General features: G+C 47.2%; 1 protein-coding gene across 2 annotated transcripts; it reads left to right on the forward strand.

The window, feature by feature from the left end:
* The first annotated feature begins 654 nt into the window (after positions 1–654).
* MAB21L3 (mab-21 like 3) lies at positions 655–18,590 on the forward strand. Of its 2 annotated transcripts, none has more exons than XM_056341701.1 (8): positions 655–878; positions 1,227–1,408; positions 4,672–4,812; positions 6,954–7,025; positions 9,539–9,830; positions 13,349–13,530; positions 14,302–14,496; positions 17,352–18,590. In XM_056341701.1, the coding sequence occupies exons 2-8, from the start codon at positions 1,361–1,363 to the stop codon at positions 17,583–17,585; spliced, it is 1,164 nt and encodes a 387-aa protein (XP_056197676.1). In that variant the 5' UTR covers positions 655–878; positions 1,227–1,360; the 3' UTR covers positions 17,586–18,590. The 2 variants fall into 2 exon arrangements, with proteins under 2 accessions (XP_056197676.1, XP_056197675.1); XM_056341700.1 differs by having other exon boundaries at positions 655–812.
* Positions 18,591–19,069: the final 479 nt, after the last annotated feature.

Consider the following 19,069-nt stretch of genomic DNA (forward strand, 5'->3'; position numbering starts at 1 on the left):
AGGAGTGTCAAGAAAATTGCCTTCTGTACGTACAGCTAGCTGCCTGAAGGGACACAAGGGAGTCGATGTTTTAGGGACACCCTTTTACCAGAGCCCAACCATTTAGAAGGTTCATTCTCCTGCCTTATATGCTCTGCTTGGACCTAACCCCAGCCAGCCTGCCCCTACATCCTTCCAAACCCGTTGTCCAGGTTCGTAAAAGGTTTGCTTTGCAGATTCGGGGGAGTCAGATGTCCTGCAGGTATTGGTACTCCACTAACGTACTTAGTATTTTACTAAGGACCATCGTGCAGGATGACGAGCACTGAGTGCCTGCCCTGAGGTAGCACCTGGCGCCTGCCCAAGTGCCACCTGCACTCGCCAGCTGCTGCTGAGGTCATAAATCAGTCAAGGGACATCAACGTTCGGTTTCCAGGGGGAAACAACGATTTTACTCAAAAGTGGAGTGTGCCTTCCTTAATAAGGGACACTTAGCAGCACGGCACCTCATCTCTATACCCTGTCACTCCCTTCCATGTGCTGATGTACCCTTTTTTTTTTTTCTAAAAGCCACCAACCCTCACTGGATCAATGAGGCCTGATCAATTGTTTTCCTCTCTGAATTATCCACGCGGGGTTGTTAGCTGAGCTGCTGGCAGAAAATGAGAGAGAGCTTTCTGTTTGTTTACTGTAAAGAAGGCAAAGCAAACTACAGGAGGGGACAGGCTGCAGGATATTTACTGTCAATACAGCCGGAGAGAGAGAGGAAACTGGAGGAGAGGGGAAGAGGGGAGCAGCGGCTGCAGACGGCAACCCCAGTGCATGAGCCGAGTGTAAAAATACCCGTGCGGTTTCAGATGGAAAGCGGGTGGATTGAAGTCAACAAGGGATAGTTGAGGGTGTTTAACAAATGGTTGAGGGAAGGGTTTGTGAGGCAGGGAGGTACCTGTGGCACACGGAATAATAATGCTGTGCATGGGCATACTGAATCTGCAGCGCAACCTGCAAAGTGCTGCCAGACCTGCCCTGAGACCGAGCAGTGCCTGGGGTATCTGCGTGTGCGCCTGCACATGAGACCCACCGTTTAGAAGGAATGAGAGGAATAATAATGACTGAAGTTAGAAAATTAGCATTGGAGCTACTTTTCCAAACCAGCTGGATGTCATCGTTGTAACTCAGACCAGGGAAAAAAAAATAATTTAAAAAAGAGGCATACTTCCTTGCTTCTCTCTCTTCTTCATCCACAGAGGAATTAGGTGACCTGAGCTTCACAGGGCAAGAAGGTTCGAGCAGCTTGCTCGGAGTGTCCTCTGCTTCCAGAGGCAGGAGAACGAGTGAAGAGTGAATTCACACTTTAGAGAGCAGCGAAGACGGTCTTGCCATGAAACCATTCACAGATGAAGATGTAGAAATCTACATCCAGAGCAAGGTAAGGCTTTATCTGTCCAGATTTTCTGTCTCCCACACTAGGTGTTGATTCTGAAAGGTGCCAAACTTGACAGTTAGTTGCTTGCCTGCTGTCTTCATTTCTGAGACAAGAGCGGGTGAAGTTTCATGAGAACTGTATATCTAATGAGATTTCTAGGTTTCTATTGTAGAATGTTATCAGGCATCTCAGCTGGCAGCCTAATTTTTCAGGATGCTTGTCCTCTTCTTCAGATGCCCTAAATTTTTGCTCATGATCTGGAATTCCAGATGTGAGGCTAGCTGTAATTGCCAGCATTTAACCTAAGGAAAGGTCCTTGCCTGTCTCCCTGTCCAGTGGTCTTGGCTTGATAAAAACAAGACCGAAACCACACCAGGGGCTTCCTCTAAGTAAGATGCGTGTAGGAACTAAAGAGAGAGACAGATATTGCTAGAATTCACCCACTGGCCTGTCACTTCAGCAAAGGATACGTCTCTATATACTGTGATTAAAATAACATGTCTCATTAGCACATGCAAGCTGGAATCACATTTGCTATTTTATGAGATAATTCCAGCACTCTGTTTTTTCCCCCCTTATGAAATGAAGTAAAACAGAATAAAATCATCAATGAAACAATACTGTTTAATAAGAGTAACTCTGAGTGGGCCATAACATTTTTTTAAAGCTGACATGTTTCATCACAGTGCTCAGCTAGATCGTATTTTATAGTCTGCTTTCCCCAACAAAATGCAAGATACCAAAGTGAAAAATAATTTAAGATGGAAAATTGTAAGGCTTTCTTTTCTGTAAAGGATTAAATATTCTAGTATCATGAGGAGGCTGGCAAGAAAGGTCGTTTTCTCAATGGAAATGTTTTGGTGACAAGTAGGTATATTTCTGTGAGAACTTTCATTTTCAGCCCTGCCGTGTTGTGCACTGAAAACCATTCCCTCAGAATCTGCTCAGTGAGCTATAATAGTGAACGCCGCTCTGAAGATTTATAAAGCGGAGCCACAAAGGAGGGAACAGAGGGAAGCCATGCACAGGAAGATGCTCATATGACAGCCACAAGTACAGGGAACAGAAGTGGAATGTAGTTAAGCGAGGCTTATACTTGCCAATATTTTAGGTTCTACTGAAAGTCTGTTTTCTAGCAGCCCTCCAGCTCTGATGGATTCCTACTTTCTGCCGGCTCCTGAATCTCATGTCCAAGTGAGGCTGCCTAACCTTCAGGCAGCCCCAGTTCTGCTCATCAAATGCTGCCTTTTTTTGAAAATAGGTCAGCCACCTGGGGCCATGAATCTCTACGGTACCAAAGATTTCTTCCTTAAGCTGCTCAAGCAAAGGTAAAACTCAAGTGCATATGGAATGGATACGATGGGGTAACTAAGAACAAACCCAAACGTTCTTAACGATCCCCATTAAATCCCAGTTTATTTTGGCATGATTTGCAACGTTAAGACCTGATAAAGGGAATGCCAGTAGGTGGTAGAAGTGGCTGTCCAAAGAAGGGCTTATTCTGTCTCTTCTCCCAATAATACGTCCATGCTGGTGCTAAAGGCACCCTAGATAAATGCCTTGGCTCTGCAGAAGCTGCGTTCACTAACTCATGTTCTTTCTGTCTTCTGATTTTTATACCTTCCCTCTCGTAGGAAGGTTATATGTTCCGATAGCATGATTAGGGAACTAATTATGGTTAGCAACAGTTAGTACCATCTGTCACATGCCCTTTGTTCTTTTATTCCTGCCCCAGTGATGAGCAGTACAGGCAAATAGAGGTGTTTAGTGGTACCTCCCTTCAAAGGTTTTATAAGAGTCTGTCCTCTCTTAAAGGTTTTGTGAAAACTGCTATAGCCTAGCCAGCAGGCGGTGAAGGCGCAATTAAATGAGGCCAGGCTGTGTTGGATGGATTCTCCCAGGATACTGGAAGTGGCAGAAGGTGTTTCTAGCAGAGGCACCTAGAGAGAGCAGGGGCATCTAGAGAGAACACAGCATGAGCAATGCGTGCAGAGGCACTCTTAGATCTCCATTTGAGCTGACCCACAGTGGTTGTATACTTTCAACAGAAAACATCTGCTTTTTGTGTCTAAACATCTCATAGAGGCAGACAAATTTCTCTACCACTTGTACCATTTGCTTGTTGGAGAAACCATTAGGTATCCCGTTGAGCAAGTCAAGCTTATTGGACTGCTCTGAGGACTTGTTCTGGATGAGCAAAACCATGGTGGGGGAAAGAGCTGTAGCTATAGATGGGGAAGTGCCATAAATGAAAGCTGACATGAGGAGGTGAAAATGAATACGGGCTAAATTTTTTCAGTGTAATTTTTCTTTAAAAAGAAAAAATGAATAAGTAATGAGGAATATGTTGATGAACTTTGGTAACAGTAGCTGAAACTCCTTCTCCCTTTGGTAAATATGTAAGGATCTTTGGAAAATATTGAAATGTCCTTTATTAAAATGGTTCCTTCATGCTCCTCTTGTTGAATCCCCTTGTTCAGGTCTTGACCATCCCCTTAAGCTCCGTTCATTTTTAGTAGTATGTGAAGGTTCAGGGTCATCTTATATTTTTCTCAGTTGTCCATCCTTCATCTCAATCCTTCCAAGACTCAGACCTTCCATCGAAATATTTTTCAATAAATAACTGTGCTACTACTGCTTGAGTCAGAGAACTTTCCATCAAGTCACACAAATGCCTAGACCCCAACGGGACCAGCTTTGGAAAGATACTTTCTCACCATCTGGGGTAGGCTCTTATCTGTACTTTAGACATGAAGACAACACGGATACTTTCAACATATAATGTATGCATCTATATGTTGCCACATCCAACTGCAACCTGACTAATGCACAGAGTTATCTGTAATCCTTGAAGTCTTGTCAGCTCTTGGAATGAAACGTGTCCTGGCTCTGAGACCGGCTAGTATATGCAGGGGAATAACTGGGCATTCTGTTGGATATCAAATGGATAAAGAATGAGACTGTAGCTGATTGATAACAAATTTATCCATATAATGAACTCTTTCCCTTCTATCCAATGGTATTGGCATGGAAATATCAATTAATGCTCAGCAGTCTCGAGTATTGGCCCTTCGGTGTTTACTAGCTCTGTCTCTCATGGTAAGTTGGTTGTAACACTTAAGGGAACAATAGTAAGTTGTAAGGGAACAGTAAGTTTTATTCCCAGTGCAGCACAGGCACAAATGTTTGCAGATGCTTTGATTGTCTGTTTCCCTCCGGAGGCTGCCATTACCTGTAATAGGAAATGTCTTTCTTGGAACTGGCAGGTGGAACGGCGACATGACCTGGTTTCCAAAGCAGTGGAGGAGGTGCAGAAAATCATCCAGCAGCTGACCGCAGAAATCAGCTGCAAGGCCACGCGGTTCCAGGCTATCTCCAACTCTGGCATTCACAATGAGAATATTAAGGTATGAGCAAGAGCTCTAATATAGGCGCTGGCAGCTTGGGGGCAATCAGTAAGTGATTTCTCTACGCTGTAGGTGGTGGTATGGACAGGTACCTCGCCCAAAAAGCTACAGACGATGTGTTGACACTTCACTGTGGAAGTTCTGGTGACTGACTGGGTCATAGGAACTTACTCACGGACATCTTGCAACTACAGGAGCATCAGAGAGGGCCGGGTAAATCGGGCAGAGCCTCTTTTTACAGCTGCTGCTTTTACAAAGAGCGTCTATTGCCAGAGCTGTCAATCTGCAGGCAGAAGCCAAAGCTCTTTGGGAGACAGAAAGGAAAACTTGTACAGCAGTAACATAAGAAAAAAATGCTCATGCCTTCGTGATTTGTGACTCGTATTTTTCACAGGTGGAAAACCTGTCAACTCACTAAAATAAAATAAAAAATATCAAAAATTCTTCTTCCACTATGAACATTAGAAAGCTACTTCAGAAAAATATGTTTTTTTCCTGGTCATGGATTGGAACTTCTTTTTTCTGGGAAGAAATATGCTTAGTAGTGGGAGAAGTTAAATGCCTTCCCATTTTAGACCATCAAATACCAAAATAATAACGTCCTGTCCCAGCTGTGACAAAAGACTGGTTATTTCCAATGACTACTTAACACAGGAATAACTAGTGTAAGGCTGTAAGAAACGATCATAGCAATGGCAAATTCTGGTGAAAGTGATGTTTTTCACCTGAACTAGTTTACATACTCGAGCTAGGTCAGCCTTTACACTAAAATGCAACCAGTTATAGATGAAAACACAGCAGATGTGTAAAAGCGTGAGGCAACTCTTGCAGCTGGCTGGGAGTGAGAGGGAAGAATATATATATATATATATATATATATATATGTATTTATACACCCAGGCTTATATAATACCAGGCGGCGGGAAGGGGGTGGAGGTGTAGGCAGACTAGCACCATCATCCAGTCTGAAATGTGGCTGCTGCTCTGGGACAAACACATTCGAGTTTATATCTTCCCAGGAATTTTCATGTATCCTAGGGCATGTGGTCTTGCCAATAGGAATGACCACAGTGACGTAAGAGGGTGCCACATCCTGGCCCACGTGTTCCTTGGTGCCATGGTCTGCCATCCACCTCTCATACCGGGACAAACCCGCTTGGCTAATGAGGTCTGACAGGACCGGGGTCAGGGTAAGATTGCTGTTCTGGAAAACAAAGCGGAACAAAACCGAGGCGATCTATTCTGAGCAGTAATTTGCTATTACGGTAGGCTGATCTGAACAACTTCTGCTTAAAAGAAATCCTCAAAATGTATTTTCTTAAGAAGTGGCAGATTTGTTATTCATGCTTAACTGAACCCAGTGCTACAAATCTGTGGAAGTCACAGTAGGAGGGCCCAGATAACGTTGTCCTGTCAGTATGGGGCAGGAAAGAATGGGTTAATAATGAAATTTTTTTGGCTTGGGCTGCTCTGCTTCCAAAAAATAGAATCTTTAATACCGCTGCTGACATAACCCAACCTAGAGGAGCCTTGTGTCAAGGGAAAGCCAATGTATTAACTATTCTGTGTTTAATTTTTCGACACCTTTTTTTCTGACAATTAAATTTATAGTAACTTTTCAGAACTTTCAGCTTCTGGTTAAAAGGAATTTATTTAACATGGTGAGGGGTCTAGATTTGTTGAGAAGCTACAAGCCTCCTTCTAAACATGCAGGGCTGCGTGGGGAATATATAAAAAACATCTCTAGATAGTCAATGCTTTTCTGTAACTCAGGGGACAAAAAGTCAAAATCTTTAATAAAACGCTTGAAATAAAATTCAGATGGGAAAAATGGAATATTTTCTTTTGAAAACTTTGAAGTGTTTGTTTCAGTTGTGACTCACCATCCCTGCAGCTGTTAACTCTGCAGGGCTGACGCAAAAGCTGTGGAGGCTTCAGTAAGGAGAAAGGAGCAGGTTAGTGCCTGGAGTAATTACTAGTGCGGTCCTGTCCCACGGCGCTGGGGGGGTTTAACTCTGTGCTCATGGCAGGGGCGAGGACGGGCTCGAAGGAAGCTTGCAGCTTCGCTCTGTGAATGAAAGACCTGGCACGTGCTTTGTCTCTGTTCTTGTACTTCTTGTTTTCCTTTCTGCTTCTCTCAGGATCAGCCAGCTTTACTGGCCAAGTGGTCAGCTATGCTTCGGGGGAAGCGTCCATTCCACCCATCCATCCAGGTACAAAGCCCTCCCGCTGCCTGGTGCCTGCTGGTCCCTGCTCCTCCTCACCCGCCCTCTTCCCCACACAACTTCACCCCCCTAACCAATCCTCCCATGACTATTTCATCCTCTTTGCAACAGACTTTCTTTTTTGCTCAAGGTGTAAATATTTATATTTCTAACCTAGTGCTTCTCCCTATCCTGGCCAGGATTACAAGAATGGTGCCGTATTTAATTTGCCCAGCATACTCCAGGCAGGTTTTTAATACAGCAGAATCGGCTGTAAGTTACTTACCCCAGAATCTGAGGCTCTTTTTCAAGCCTGTGACTTGCTGGAGCCTGTGGTCTGCATATGGCACATAAGACCATCGAGTGACGGAGCATAGGTGTGGGACTGGGGCCAAGAGGACACCAGCTGCCCAGATTTACAGTGCCATCCCCATCCCCAGCCTTGGGATTTCTGGTGTTTCCTGGTAAGCCCCAGCTGGAGGAGCCTTGTGACTTGTATCTGAAAGCACTCACACACTTACAGCTCTTCCCTTTAATACCTCTTGGGTGCCAGCATGTACGAGCCAGCGTCTTGCTATGGGGAGGAATGGTTGTTTATCTGCAAATGTGGCCGAGGCAGTGGGATGAGCAGTGACTGCATGGCAGACATTGTATGTTTTCCTTACGGAGCCTAGCATTTTGCTCCTGAGCAGCTCGCAGGATTTCTCAGCTTCACCAAACCTGACTTGGGCAGGTCAGCTTGGTCTGCAGTGTCACCCTTCCAGCATCCTCCTGCCTTTAGGTGGTTTGGTTTTGACAATAGAAAGACCTTCTGGTGTTTCTTTTGCCATTTCCATGCTTCTTGCTGGCCATCTTTGTATTTCAAACCTCTTGCCAGGTGGCAGAGAAGACTGGGCTACTCCTTGTGGGAGAGGGAGCCAGGAGGTGAGCATGACAATGTGTCAGCACCTGCCCCATGGTCCCGGAGCCAGGCAGACCCAGGGAGGGCAGCTGGGGCAGCTGAGACCTTGGTTCATCAGGGAAGTCTGTACTGATAAGGCAGGTCTGAGGTCAAGCCTGGAGCACTCACGGGGGTCCCGCTCAGACCCAGCGATGGCAACCAGGCAGATTGGCAGGCGAGTCCATAGTGGCCAGGTAGGCCCGAGGTTGGGCTAAAGCAGTCTGCAGGTAGGACAACAAGGTCTATGGCCAGGCACAGCTATCACACAGCTGGAGACCAGCACTCCTACGGCACAGCCCAGGGCTGAGCTGAAATGGGGGTCCCAGGCACCTGGGAAGAAGGTGTGGGTAGGAGCCCCAGGAAGGCTGCTTAGGGCCATTAAAACCTGTTAGTGCCCTGAGGGCCCTGGCACCTCTGCAATAATATGCTACATCAGCTGAGCTACCAGGAAGGCTACAGCACGTTTCAGATTATTACAGGAGAGTGACAAGCGTGTTTCGTTCACCTCGGGTGTACCCACCTTGCAGCAACTGCTGTCACTTCACATCCTGCTCATGCAGCAGCTTCGCTTCATTAATGCCAGTGCAAGTTAGGCTTGGTAGCAAGTGGAGTTGAAAAGCTTCTGCGTCACATGGCAAAAATCCGAAGGAGTTTGAACGCCCTCCCTGGAGCCACAATTCCCAGGTGCTTCCAAACTAGCGCTTGGAGATGTCTGGCACTGCCATGAGGCAGCGTGAGGTTTTGTGGTAATTGTGTCACCTTATTTACTCTTTGCAAATACTGGCTCAGCACTGTTTTTATCAGAAAATGGTCATTCCCAAAGTGAGGCCAATTAGTTGGCTTGCACTTAAGCCTCTTTGGGGGTTTGCTGTCCATTGGTTACTGTTTCCATCTTCACCCTGGATGCTCAGCAGCAGACGCAGGGTCACACAGTGCAGCTGGCCAAGACCTGGATTTATTTCTGAGAGTGCCACTGCCTGTGTGGGCTCGGCGTGCCGCTTGCCTCACATCTCTGTGCAACACGTGTAAAATGAACAGGCCACAGCCTTAATTCACTAGTGCCTGCGGGGGACTTTGACAGAGATCAGAAAAGTGCACGTTTTGCCATAGCTCTTACTCCTGTTGAACTCTAGGCTTATCTCCGGTAATAATTCTGAGGTAATAACTTGCACTATTTTGTTTCCCTTTGCTGGATCTCGAAACTTGCTCTCTGATGCTTTCCTGCCCCTTGGAAGCTGCTGGCTATTACGTGCCATGCAATTGCAGACTAGAAATAAGAAGGAATGGGGGAAGCCATGGCAGGTGTGGTGGCGAAGCAGTCGGTGAGCTCTTGCCTTCTATGGGCCATGGCTGTCACATCACAATCTTTCTAAGACAATTTGCTTTTAGTCTGTGTATCTCCAAACTAACCCTCAGGTGTGGAACATGTCCTGGCTGTATTCAGTTGTTCCCATCATACCGTGGCTTTTCCTTCTCTCCAAAGCCCCCCGCTTTACCTGTTACTTCCTTAACACTCTTTTCCTTACTTGAGGCTCATGGATCTGCCCTTGTCTCCTCTCTCAATCTCTCTGAACTCTCCTAGGTCTTAGCACCCAGCCAGTTCCTCATCACAGTTCCTCTGCGTGGCCTGGCCGGGTACAGGGAATGCCAGGTACGGCACTGGCGTTATTACACCGTGCATGGAGCCAGGCTCCCCTCCTCCGTGCGGGATCCCGAGGAGCTGCATCAATGGCTAGAGGTGGAGCAGTTCTCAAAAAGCCTTCAGCAGTGGCATGAAACGGATGTGAACATCGAAGGTGATCTGGTTCCAGCCAAAGTCCTTGTCGTCTTCCGGGAGCTGGTGGAGAAGTCGATTATCTCCTGTAACCTCTCCAGTGAGTGTAGTGGGCACAGGTGTGAGGGGCCTGCCTGTCTTCTGCAGCTGACAGGGGGAAACCATCACACACACAGAGTCTCACATGATCAGAAGTTAAGAAGCGGCAAACCCTTTCAAAATCAGAGCGCCTTTAGCCCGTTGCAGTGAGGCATGCCAACCTGCGCTGAAGATAGAATTAAGTCATTCTTGTGCTCTTCACAGCCAAGATGTTGCTCCTTTCTTAGGAATTTGTGTAGGGTCTCCAGCAACATCACCCCCACAGTGCAATCAAAACGCAACCCAGATTTTCAGAACACTCAAGAATTTGTTTGGGGAAAATCTTTTCCTACTACAGCACCTGCAATATATTAGACTATCAAGGAAGATAGGATAGGAAAATTGGATGCCAGGAAGGTGCATAAGTCTGAGGAGAAAGTGCTTGAAGATGTGTATAGGGCAGGTGATGATCTGGGGAAACCTTAGCTGCCCGTAGCTTTCCAGCATGGGGTAGTGGGAACCAAGTAGAAGGACTCTTCTACTTCATCCAAGTCTGTTGGGCAAGGGCTCTTTTCCCAGTGTCCAGGCTACTCCAGTCCCGTTCAGCAGAAGTGGACTCATGAAGTTTGCTTTCAGTAGTGGTGCTGGTCCCTCTGTGAGCCATCCAAAGCACCTGTTCGTTGCCGCTGGTTATTTATGCTGGAAGTGCTGACCACTGACATAATGCAATCAGTGGGGCGTGCGACAGTCCTTCACAGCTGCAACGTCTGTAGCAAGACGCTGCCTGAACAGTGATCCTCATGCTTAATTCTGAGCATCCTAGAGGTGTATTACAGACTTCAGCTAATGACCACTTGGCTTGGTCCAAGCTAAATAGTCTATGTTCATCTTTTCGCATTAGGATACTGTGACATGATCAAATCCAGACTCTTCTCATAGCATTGCCAGGATGACTTTACTCATCAGCAGCCTAATATGGGTCTTCTGTATTCCTGAGACGTAGGATCCATTTCCACTCATCTGATGATTGCACTCTGCATTTTAGCCACAGGAGAAAACATGTCAAAGTCAAGCCCAGCTAGATCATTTTATTCTTACAGGAAACATTTGTTATCATAGGAATGGAAAGTTGGGATGGGAAGGAAAAATGGGAATGAAATTTCACCATCGAGGCTCACAGAAAACACCAGATGGAATTGGCTTGCATCTGAGGCTTTACTTGTGTGAAAGTCATTGTGTTGAAGTGAAAACTTGCCTTTGTTTCTAGCAGCGGTACGTCAAATTGTTCAGCCAGGCGAGGTACTTCCAAGGGACCCAGGAAGTGATGTTTGGGCTGATGATTCTGGTGCCTTTTCTATAAGGCCAGCTGGGAGGAGATGAGCTAAGATGAAGTCAGGAAGGGTAATTACCATTCTTGTTTGTTTCTGTGAAGAATGAACCTCTTTCATCCCACAGTACAGCTAAAGTTACGGAAAATTTTCCCTGATTTCCTTACTTTCCTGGTTTTTAATTCTTTGAGTACCAGCAAAACCGATTTTTTTCACAGATGGAAAAATAGGTAGGACAACCACAATGCTTTTGGAAGTGCTGTGAACATACTTACATGCCAACACAGCGGTTGCTCTAATGCTTTTCAGCTGCTAGGGATCCCTGCTGAGGGCTTGGGAGCAGGACAGTTCCTGTTTTGGTGCCAGGCTTGGCTCAGCAGGGAAATAATGTGCAGATTTTACTGAGGCTTATAAATTCTGGTTGGGATGGACTCCACTATTTGCAAGGTAATTCACCCCTGTGCTTTCTGGAGGAGATGCTAAATTGCCTTTGGGAATAAGCAGGTATTCCCTCTGTGAGGGCAGAAGAGGTTGCCATCCCAAATGTTCATCATTGCCCCATCGAGTCCATTGTGTGGGCTCTTTGTGGAATTGTTTCTTAGCCCATGCCAACCAGAACGAGGTGGCTTAACACACTGCTATTTGAACTGCTTGCGGTAATCTGCTCCATCTTTTACTTCCGTGGGTTAGAGCCCGATCACACCATTGGCTCAGATGGCAAAGCCGAAAGAACAGTGACCCTGCCAGAGTGACAGGGAAAGCTGGGGACAGAAACATCTTCCATGAACACAGCTGGACCAACAGGAAACATCTCGCTGAGTTGTTGCAGCTTTCATTCCTCTCTGCTCTCTTGGAGCACACTGTTCCTGGAGACGAGCCACTCTTATTTCACTGAGAAAACTTCTTTCCTCCAAATCCCCACAGAGCTCACTCTTTTTGACACTCAGCAGTCCCAGTGAGGCAAGCAGCTCTGCACAACTGGCCGTACGTTCTGGCATTGCCTTCTGTGCAAGTGCATCCTCAGAAACAAAACGTAGGGATACCCCACAAAACATTCTGGATGACTGGCAAGGGTAAGTCATTTGGTCTGATCACAGGCTCTCTGAAGGAGTAAGGACATCTTCAGGTATGAAGCATTCATCTGGTCCCCTCTAATCTGCAGTGATCTGGTACTGTACCATTAGGAATCATACAATCATAGAATGGTTTGGGTTGGAAAGCGCCTTAGAGATCCTCTGGTTCCATCCCCCCTGCCCTGGGCAGGGACACCTTCCACTAGAGCAGGTTGCTCCAAGCCCCGTCCAACCTGGCCTTGAGCACTGCCAGGGATGGGGCACCCACAGCTGCTCTGGGCAGCCTGTGCCAGCACCTCACCACCCTCACAGTAAAGAATGTCTTCCTGACATCTAATCTAAATCTACCCTCTTTCAGCTTAAAGCCATCCCCCTTGTCCTACCACTATGTGCCCTTGGAAAAAGCCCCCCTCCTGCTTTCTTGTCGGCCCCGTTAGGCACTGGCAGGCTGCTGTGAGTTCTCCCTGGAGCCTTCTCTCCATCTGAACAACCCCAACTCTCTCAGCCTGTCTTCACAGGTGCTCCAGCCCTCTGATCACCTTCATGGTCTCCTCTGGGCTCGCTCCAACAGGTCCATGTCCTTCTTATGTTGGGGGCCCCAGAGCCGAACGCAGCACTGCAGGTGGGGTCTCACGAGAGCAGAGCAGAGGGGGACAATCCCCTCCCCCGCCCCGCTGGCCACGCTGCTTTTGCTACAGCCCAGGGCACGGTTGGCTTTCTGGGCAGTGAGCGCAAGTTGCTGGGCCAGTTGAGCTTCTCATCCACCAGCACCCCCACGTCCTCCTCAGGGCTGCACTCAATCCATTCTCCACCCAGCCTGTATTGCTGCTGGATAAATGTTATGTTGCACAGTTGTCTGTCTGTATTTTTAAGAAGCTGGTCCTAGGATTTAAGAGGACACACAGGGAAATTACCAAACATGGTAATTGAGTGTAAAATTGAGAACTTAGTTGTTCCTTCATCTTCTTCCTGTTCTAGTTCCCCAGGGCAGATTTAGATAAGTTTCCTCTTGTGTTCTGCTTATGGCATTGAAGAAAAAGTGTTAAGACAGACCAATAGAATTGCAAGGCAGCCTCTTGCTTGGTTTGTGGAAAAGGACCTTCTCATCTTTATTATCTTCTCTTGTTGTTCCTTCACAGGTAAAGTGACAGTGCTGGAGAGCTTCAGCTCAGTGGTCCGGGTGGCTGTGGAGACGTCGGAATCCCAGGTTGAGGTGGAGCTGGTCCCTGCTGTGGAGATTCCAACTTGCTGGCCCGAGAAAGCCCGGTGGCCTCGTTGCCTTAAGCGTTGGCCTTCCCAGGAAAAAGTGCAGTGCATCAAGGTGAGCAGTGTAAAAAGCACTACTAGCTCTGCGCCAGAATTTACTTCACAGGTGTCTGACGGTGGTTTCCCAAATGAAGGGCTGCATGGAGATGGCAGGCAACAGTATGGTCGGAAGGTGTATCCCTTCAAGAAGTGGCATTTCAAAGTATTTTGTCAGAGTTTATTGGTAATTTCCCTTATGGTGGTGAATGCTAGGGAAGAAAACCTGAGCTGTTTATTGCTTGAGTCCCTCGCACACAGCTCTGCCTGTGCAGCTCAGTGCTGACACGCATCATTCTTGCTCTTCTGCTCTGCCTCACACAAGCCTTCTGCAAACGGGCTGCTCTCTTGCAGTTTTCCCTTCAGTCTAATCCCATCGTTCCCTACAATGCTCATGGCTGGATTCTGTCACTCAGCCCCAGTTGCCATGTTCCTGCAGGTCCCATTCCACCTTCCAGCCCTGCTCCCTTCTTGCGCATGACCTGCTGCACCACGGCACAGTGCCTGCAGAGCTGCACCTCTGCTTAGTAGCACTGCTGGTACTGTACCTGGTGGCTTCACAGCTGGATCTCCTGGGAGTAACTGATATCAGCACACCAGAAAACAAAACAAATTGCGTGTTTGTTTGACCAGGAATTAGGATGGGAACATGACTCGTGTTTGCTGCCTTCGCTAACCTTGCTCAGAATACACGTTGAGAGATGTCACGCACTCCTTTTGTAGCACCTCTCTGCATTGCTCAGGGAAGTTGGCCTCTCAACTGATATCACGCTTCCCCTTTTGCTCACAGTCGCTTGGTTTTGACCTCTTGGCCCGCTCCAATTATCACTGGCAGCTGTGCTTCTCCCGTGCTGAGCATATACTCATGGAAGGGCTTGACGAAGATGGTGGTTGTCGCATGAAGTGCTTCAGGGTCATGAGGCAGATGAAGGAAGATGTCTGGTGTGCTGGAAATAAGCCTGTCATCACAGCTTATCACCTTCAGGTAGGCATTACCATGATACCAAGGTACGATCTCAGTATCTGTTGCAGTAGCTTCCATCCCGTAACATCAAGGTATCATGACATAAAGCACTGTACCTAAAGCTATGTAACTTCTAAGGTAACGTGTCTAAACTGCAGTGCCATTTCACTGCTTTACAGTGGCAAGAAGCTCAGTAAATACATGTTCCAAACTCGAACAAGAAAGCAAAACATGCAGGAACATCATGATTGCAGCAACATAAATAACAGCAGAGTTGAGGCCCCCGCGCTGGTTTGACTTCCCACAGGCATTGTAATACTCTCTTTAGTTGCACGGTTATCTCCTGCTTCTTGACTGTCCCAGCCATCCATATCCATCTATCCATCAGGAGGAAAACTGTGCATTTGTCTTTGTGAATGTGCATCGAACAAACTTCTCTTAGGTGAGCATTATTTCATGAATGAGGTGCAAACTACAGTTCTGGTAGTGTTTTAGCTGGGGTGGGAAGGGAAGAAAGACAGAGCATCCTCCCTGTACTGACAACAGGGTTCAAGACGGCTTCAAACAACATTTGTGGAGAAGAGACAGAAGGCTCTGCTGTGTCTGTGTCCCCACATCTGACAGCTGCAGACGTGGACGGACCACAGGCAGCACCGTTTATCAGAGAGCAGAGCAATCCTGTTTTCTGAGCCTCCCTCCTCCCGGAGCTGGCGGGGAGAGGCTGCTTTTCTCCCACCTTGAAGCCTCAAGCCACCAGGGTCCCACAGTTTTTACTGATCCTTCGGTGTCCAAAACCAGACGCAATGCCAAGATTTCTCCTAAAGAAAAGGTTGTAACTGTCAAATGCTGTTATAGTCATGGGGCTAGTCTAACTCAGGATGGAGTCAAAAAGGAGTTGGCGAGGCTGGTTATAGTTTAGCCGCATGCAAAACTTCTCGGTGCCTGTAAGAACAACCTGGTGGAAAAATTGTCACAGGCAGGAGAAAGTGGAAAACCATTTAAGCATTAGTAACGATCTCTTTCTCTAGCTGAAGGAGTAGTAGTGCAGCAAGTGCTGTGACATGGACTCTTGATCAAAATAAAAAGCTCTTTAGAAGCTCTTCAGTTCTTTGCTGTAACTGTACTTCAGGCTTTTACTGTGAGGGAGGATTGGTTTACTGGGCAGAAGGAATGCTTCAACATTACTTACGTTTAAAAAAAAAAAGATAAACCAGAGAAACAGTCAGTGGATAAACCAGCAGTTGAGCAGAGGGTTAGGTTTCTTCATATTGCCAGGTTTCCCCTGTCAGAGGTATCCAACAATTATGATTAAACAAGACCCCATATGAAAAGGGCCCCCTGTAAAATAGGAAATCCTTCCCCCAGAAGCTGTGAAAGCCGTAGAGGGCTGAGTAAGCACACTCATTAGGCTTATCTCCATAGGAACGAATGAAGTTCAGGAACTGGAAGTCCAAAAAGACCGAAGGTACCTTTTGGAAGCCACCTCTATGCCCCCAGTGGAGAGCTAGGGACGGTTCAGTCCAAACAGGTGGGGATAGACCACCACCTGTTTGGCCCCAGACTGGAAGAGCAGCACTGTTTTCCTTGTCTCCAGAAACTTCACCGCAACTGCTGCCCATGGATCTTGCTGAAGTAGTTTTAGTGTGGCAAAAGCTAACTGCTCTGCCAGTCTCCAAGGAGTAGCTCTCGTGGAGTTACAGCTCGAATTCCTCACTGTGGCTTTTGTTCCCTGGCAACATTAAAAAAAAAAAAAAAAAAAGTATTTGTGGTTATTGCAGCTGTGAACAAAAAATTGTTCACATTTGAAAAGCTGCCTGAGAAGAAATTCGTCAGCAATACAACAACTATTGCAAGGCTTACTGGAGGAAAAAAGCCAAACCAGGCAATCCAGAAGAGTGTGGCTTATTTCAATGAAATTCTCCTTCTGATGAATCAGGGGAGTCGAAGGCTGTAGTTCGGCCGTGTCTCTCAGCATCTGTGCGCTTCTTTTTGCGTCACCAAATCTGCAAAATAAAATTGGGACTCAGGGGACAGTAAGGAACTTAGCAGAATTATTGAACCCAAGCTGGGTGACTTTGTACTTTAAAAACTGATTTCAGGCTGACCAAGGCAGTCATCAGGATGTTTTTTTGGTACAGTAAGTGTAAGTACCTTGAGTAAATTCTTCTCGGCCATAGGAAAGTATGAAAAATACAATATGGGCAGCTTAAGAATAATGGTGTAAGAGCAATAATCATATGCAGATTGTCCCTTTAACTATGGATTTCTTGAATGTAAAGTTACATAAAATAAACTTGGGGGAATTGAAGATAGCACATGCTGTAAGTATCACGTGTCAGAAAAAGAAAAAGGCTGCATTTGACCAGAAATCATGCCCTGCACCTGCCATAGCCGTTTGAGATCTCCATCTGTTTGGGATGTAGATCTGTGGGTACGTTCAGCACATACACAGTTGAAGCAAACAAATAGTTACATTAATCTGATTATTCTTCTCTCCCTCCTCACACCTACTGTGTTCTGCACTTGTACAGTAAGCCATTTTCTACATTCTAAGATGCCTGACATTTCTACAGAGGCTCCTGCTTGGGGGGGGCGGGCCTGGCAAATAGGCTAAGATCATTTTAACAAGACCATTTCCTGGGGCTCCTCTGGGGAGAGATCCTAACCAGGCACGTCAGAGTCACTCTGCCCGATCCCCAGCGGAGGTTTCGGTTGTGATCCCTCCATCTCAGTAACGTTAACACAGGGAGATAGCAGCGCGAGTCTCTGGTTTCCAAGGCTGTCAGCCATTCAGCAGCACTAAAACTGCCTTAGTGAGCTGTGCGAGCCCTCGGCAGAACCTCTAACACCTCTCCTCTCCCATCTGCTTCTTGCAGACAGTGCTATTCTGGACGTGTGAAAAATACCCACGCAGCAAGGATTGGCGCTGCTTCCCCGAAGCCTTTCTGAGGCTGGTACAGAAGCTGCACAAGTGTGTAAGCCAGCACTTCCTCAAGCATTACTTTCTCAAGAACACCAATCTGCTCAAATATGCCAACACCAGTGACCTGGACCTGGTGGCCAGCAAGCTCGCGGTCTTCTTGGAGAACCCCGTCTTCTGCCTGGACTAAGGCAGGGGAAGGTCTCGTCACCCCAACCCCGAGCCGATCCCCCACCGCTGCTCCCCACCTGCGGCTGTTCCTCCTGTCCTTCCAGGAGACGTTGCAGCTGGCTTTGTAAGACAGTTGGCACATGCGGCGTGAAAGAGAAGTGTCAAGCTGGCAGCAGTGGGCGGTGAAAACTGATGGGAGGTATCGCTTGATGCCCAGCTGATCTAATTTGCTTTCAGCAGTGACAGCCTGCCTGCCAGCTACAGCCAGTGAAACCCAGCTCCTGTGTTAGTCAGAGCAGGCACCTGTCTGGTTCTCTGTCTCGAGGCTGGTGGCACCGTGCAGAAAGACAGTGCAAAGACGCCTCGCTGTGCTGCCTACAGCTGTGTAACCTAGCGCATGTGTTGTTGCTGCACCCCCCTTCCCCACAAGAACAGCGGGTTTAATTCCCTGTTTATCTCACAGGCCAGCGCTGCTGAAGAAGAACACCCAAGAAGAGCAGAGGAACGTTTCTGAAGCCTACCAAAGCTGGAAGCTTTCTCAGAGGCACTCCAATGCCTCCATCTCCCATTAAATAGCATCCTGCTCCAGTATGGATAACCAGGCTGCTAGTGTTGAATAGCTCAAGGGAAGCAAGAGGAGGAATTATGGGTTTTGCTACCTCCTCGGGTTTTTTTCTTCTCCACTTCCCTTTTTCTCCTAGCTGCTTAAAATGTTTTCTTCATGTTTGCCTTTGCCAGTTGTGTTAGTGCCATACAACCAGGGGGCTTCGCCAGGGCAGATCTCACTCCCGCCCCTGGCTCCATCCAGCAGGCTGGAGGAGGAGCAGGTCTTCCCCCAGTTATTAGCACCCATGTATTTTTGGAGGAGGATACTTTTCAAAGGCTGTTAGCTCCAAAACCCCCAGTGCTTTTAATATTATGGATGTTTAAAAAGAAAATCAGTTTTAGTGTTTTGAAAGAACAGAGTTCTAGCGTAAGTATAAAGAATGTTTGTTTTAATGTTATTAAATCATCGAAACTAAACGGAAGCAAGCTTTTCTTTTTTGTGTGTGTGTTTTTTGGGGTTTTGTGTGGGTGTTGTTGTTGTTGTTGTTGTTATACCTGCACAGGAAAGTAAGTAAGTATCGCCTTTGCCCAGGAAGATGGCTGAGGTGGGATTTGCAGCCCTTACTCCAGGGAGCTGCTGCAGCGGATGGCTGGAAGATGACCATCCGTGGCAGAGCATCTCCCCCTTGTGTCACACTGTGGTCTAACCAGGCATCTTCAGCACGGCCTCTGCTTTCTGCCTTGATTTGCTACTCGGGAGTATGCTCACAAGTCCGTGGGTTTGGATGGGATTCACCCCAGAGTACCGAAGGAGCCAGCAGGCAGGTGGGGCAGGACATCTCTCCATCACCTACCAAAGCCTTGGGAGCCTGGGGAGGTCCCTGCTGAGGCCAGCCGATGTTATTCCCACCTACAAACAGGGCGTGAGGGAAGAACCCAGGGAACCACAGACCTGCC

This window comes from Falco biarmicus, chromosome 5, assembly GCF_023638135.1.
Source record: "Falco biarmicus isolate bFalBia1 chromosome 5, bFalBia1.pri, whole genome shotgun sequence".
In the NCBI taxonomy this organism is placed as follows: domain Eukaryota; kingdom Metazoa; phylum Chordata; class Aves; order Falconiformes; family Falconidae; genus Falco; species Falco biarmicus.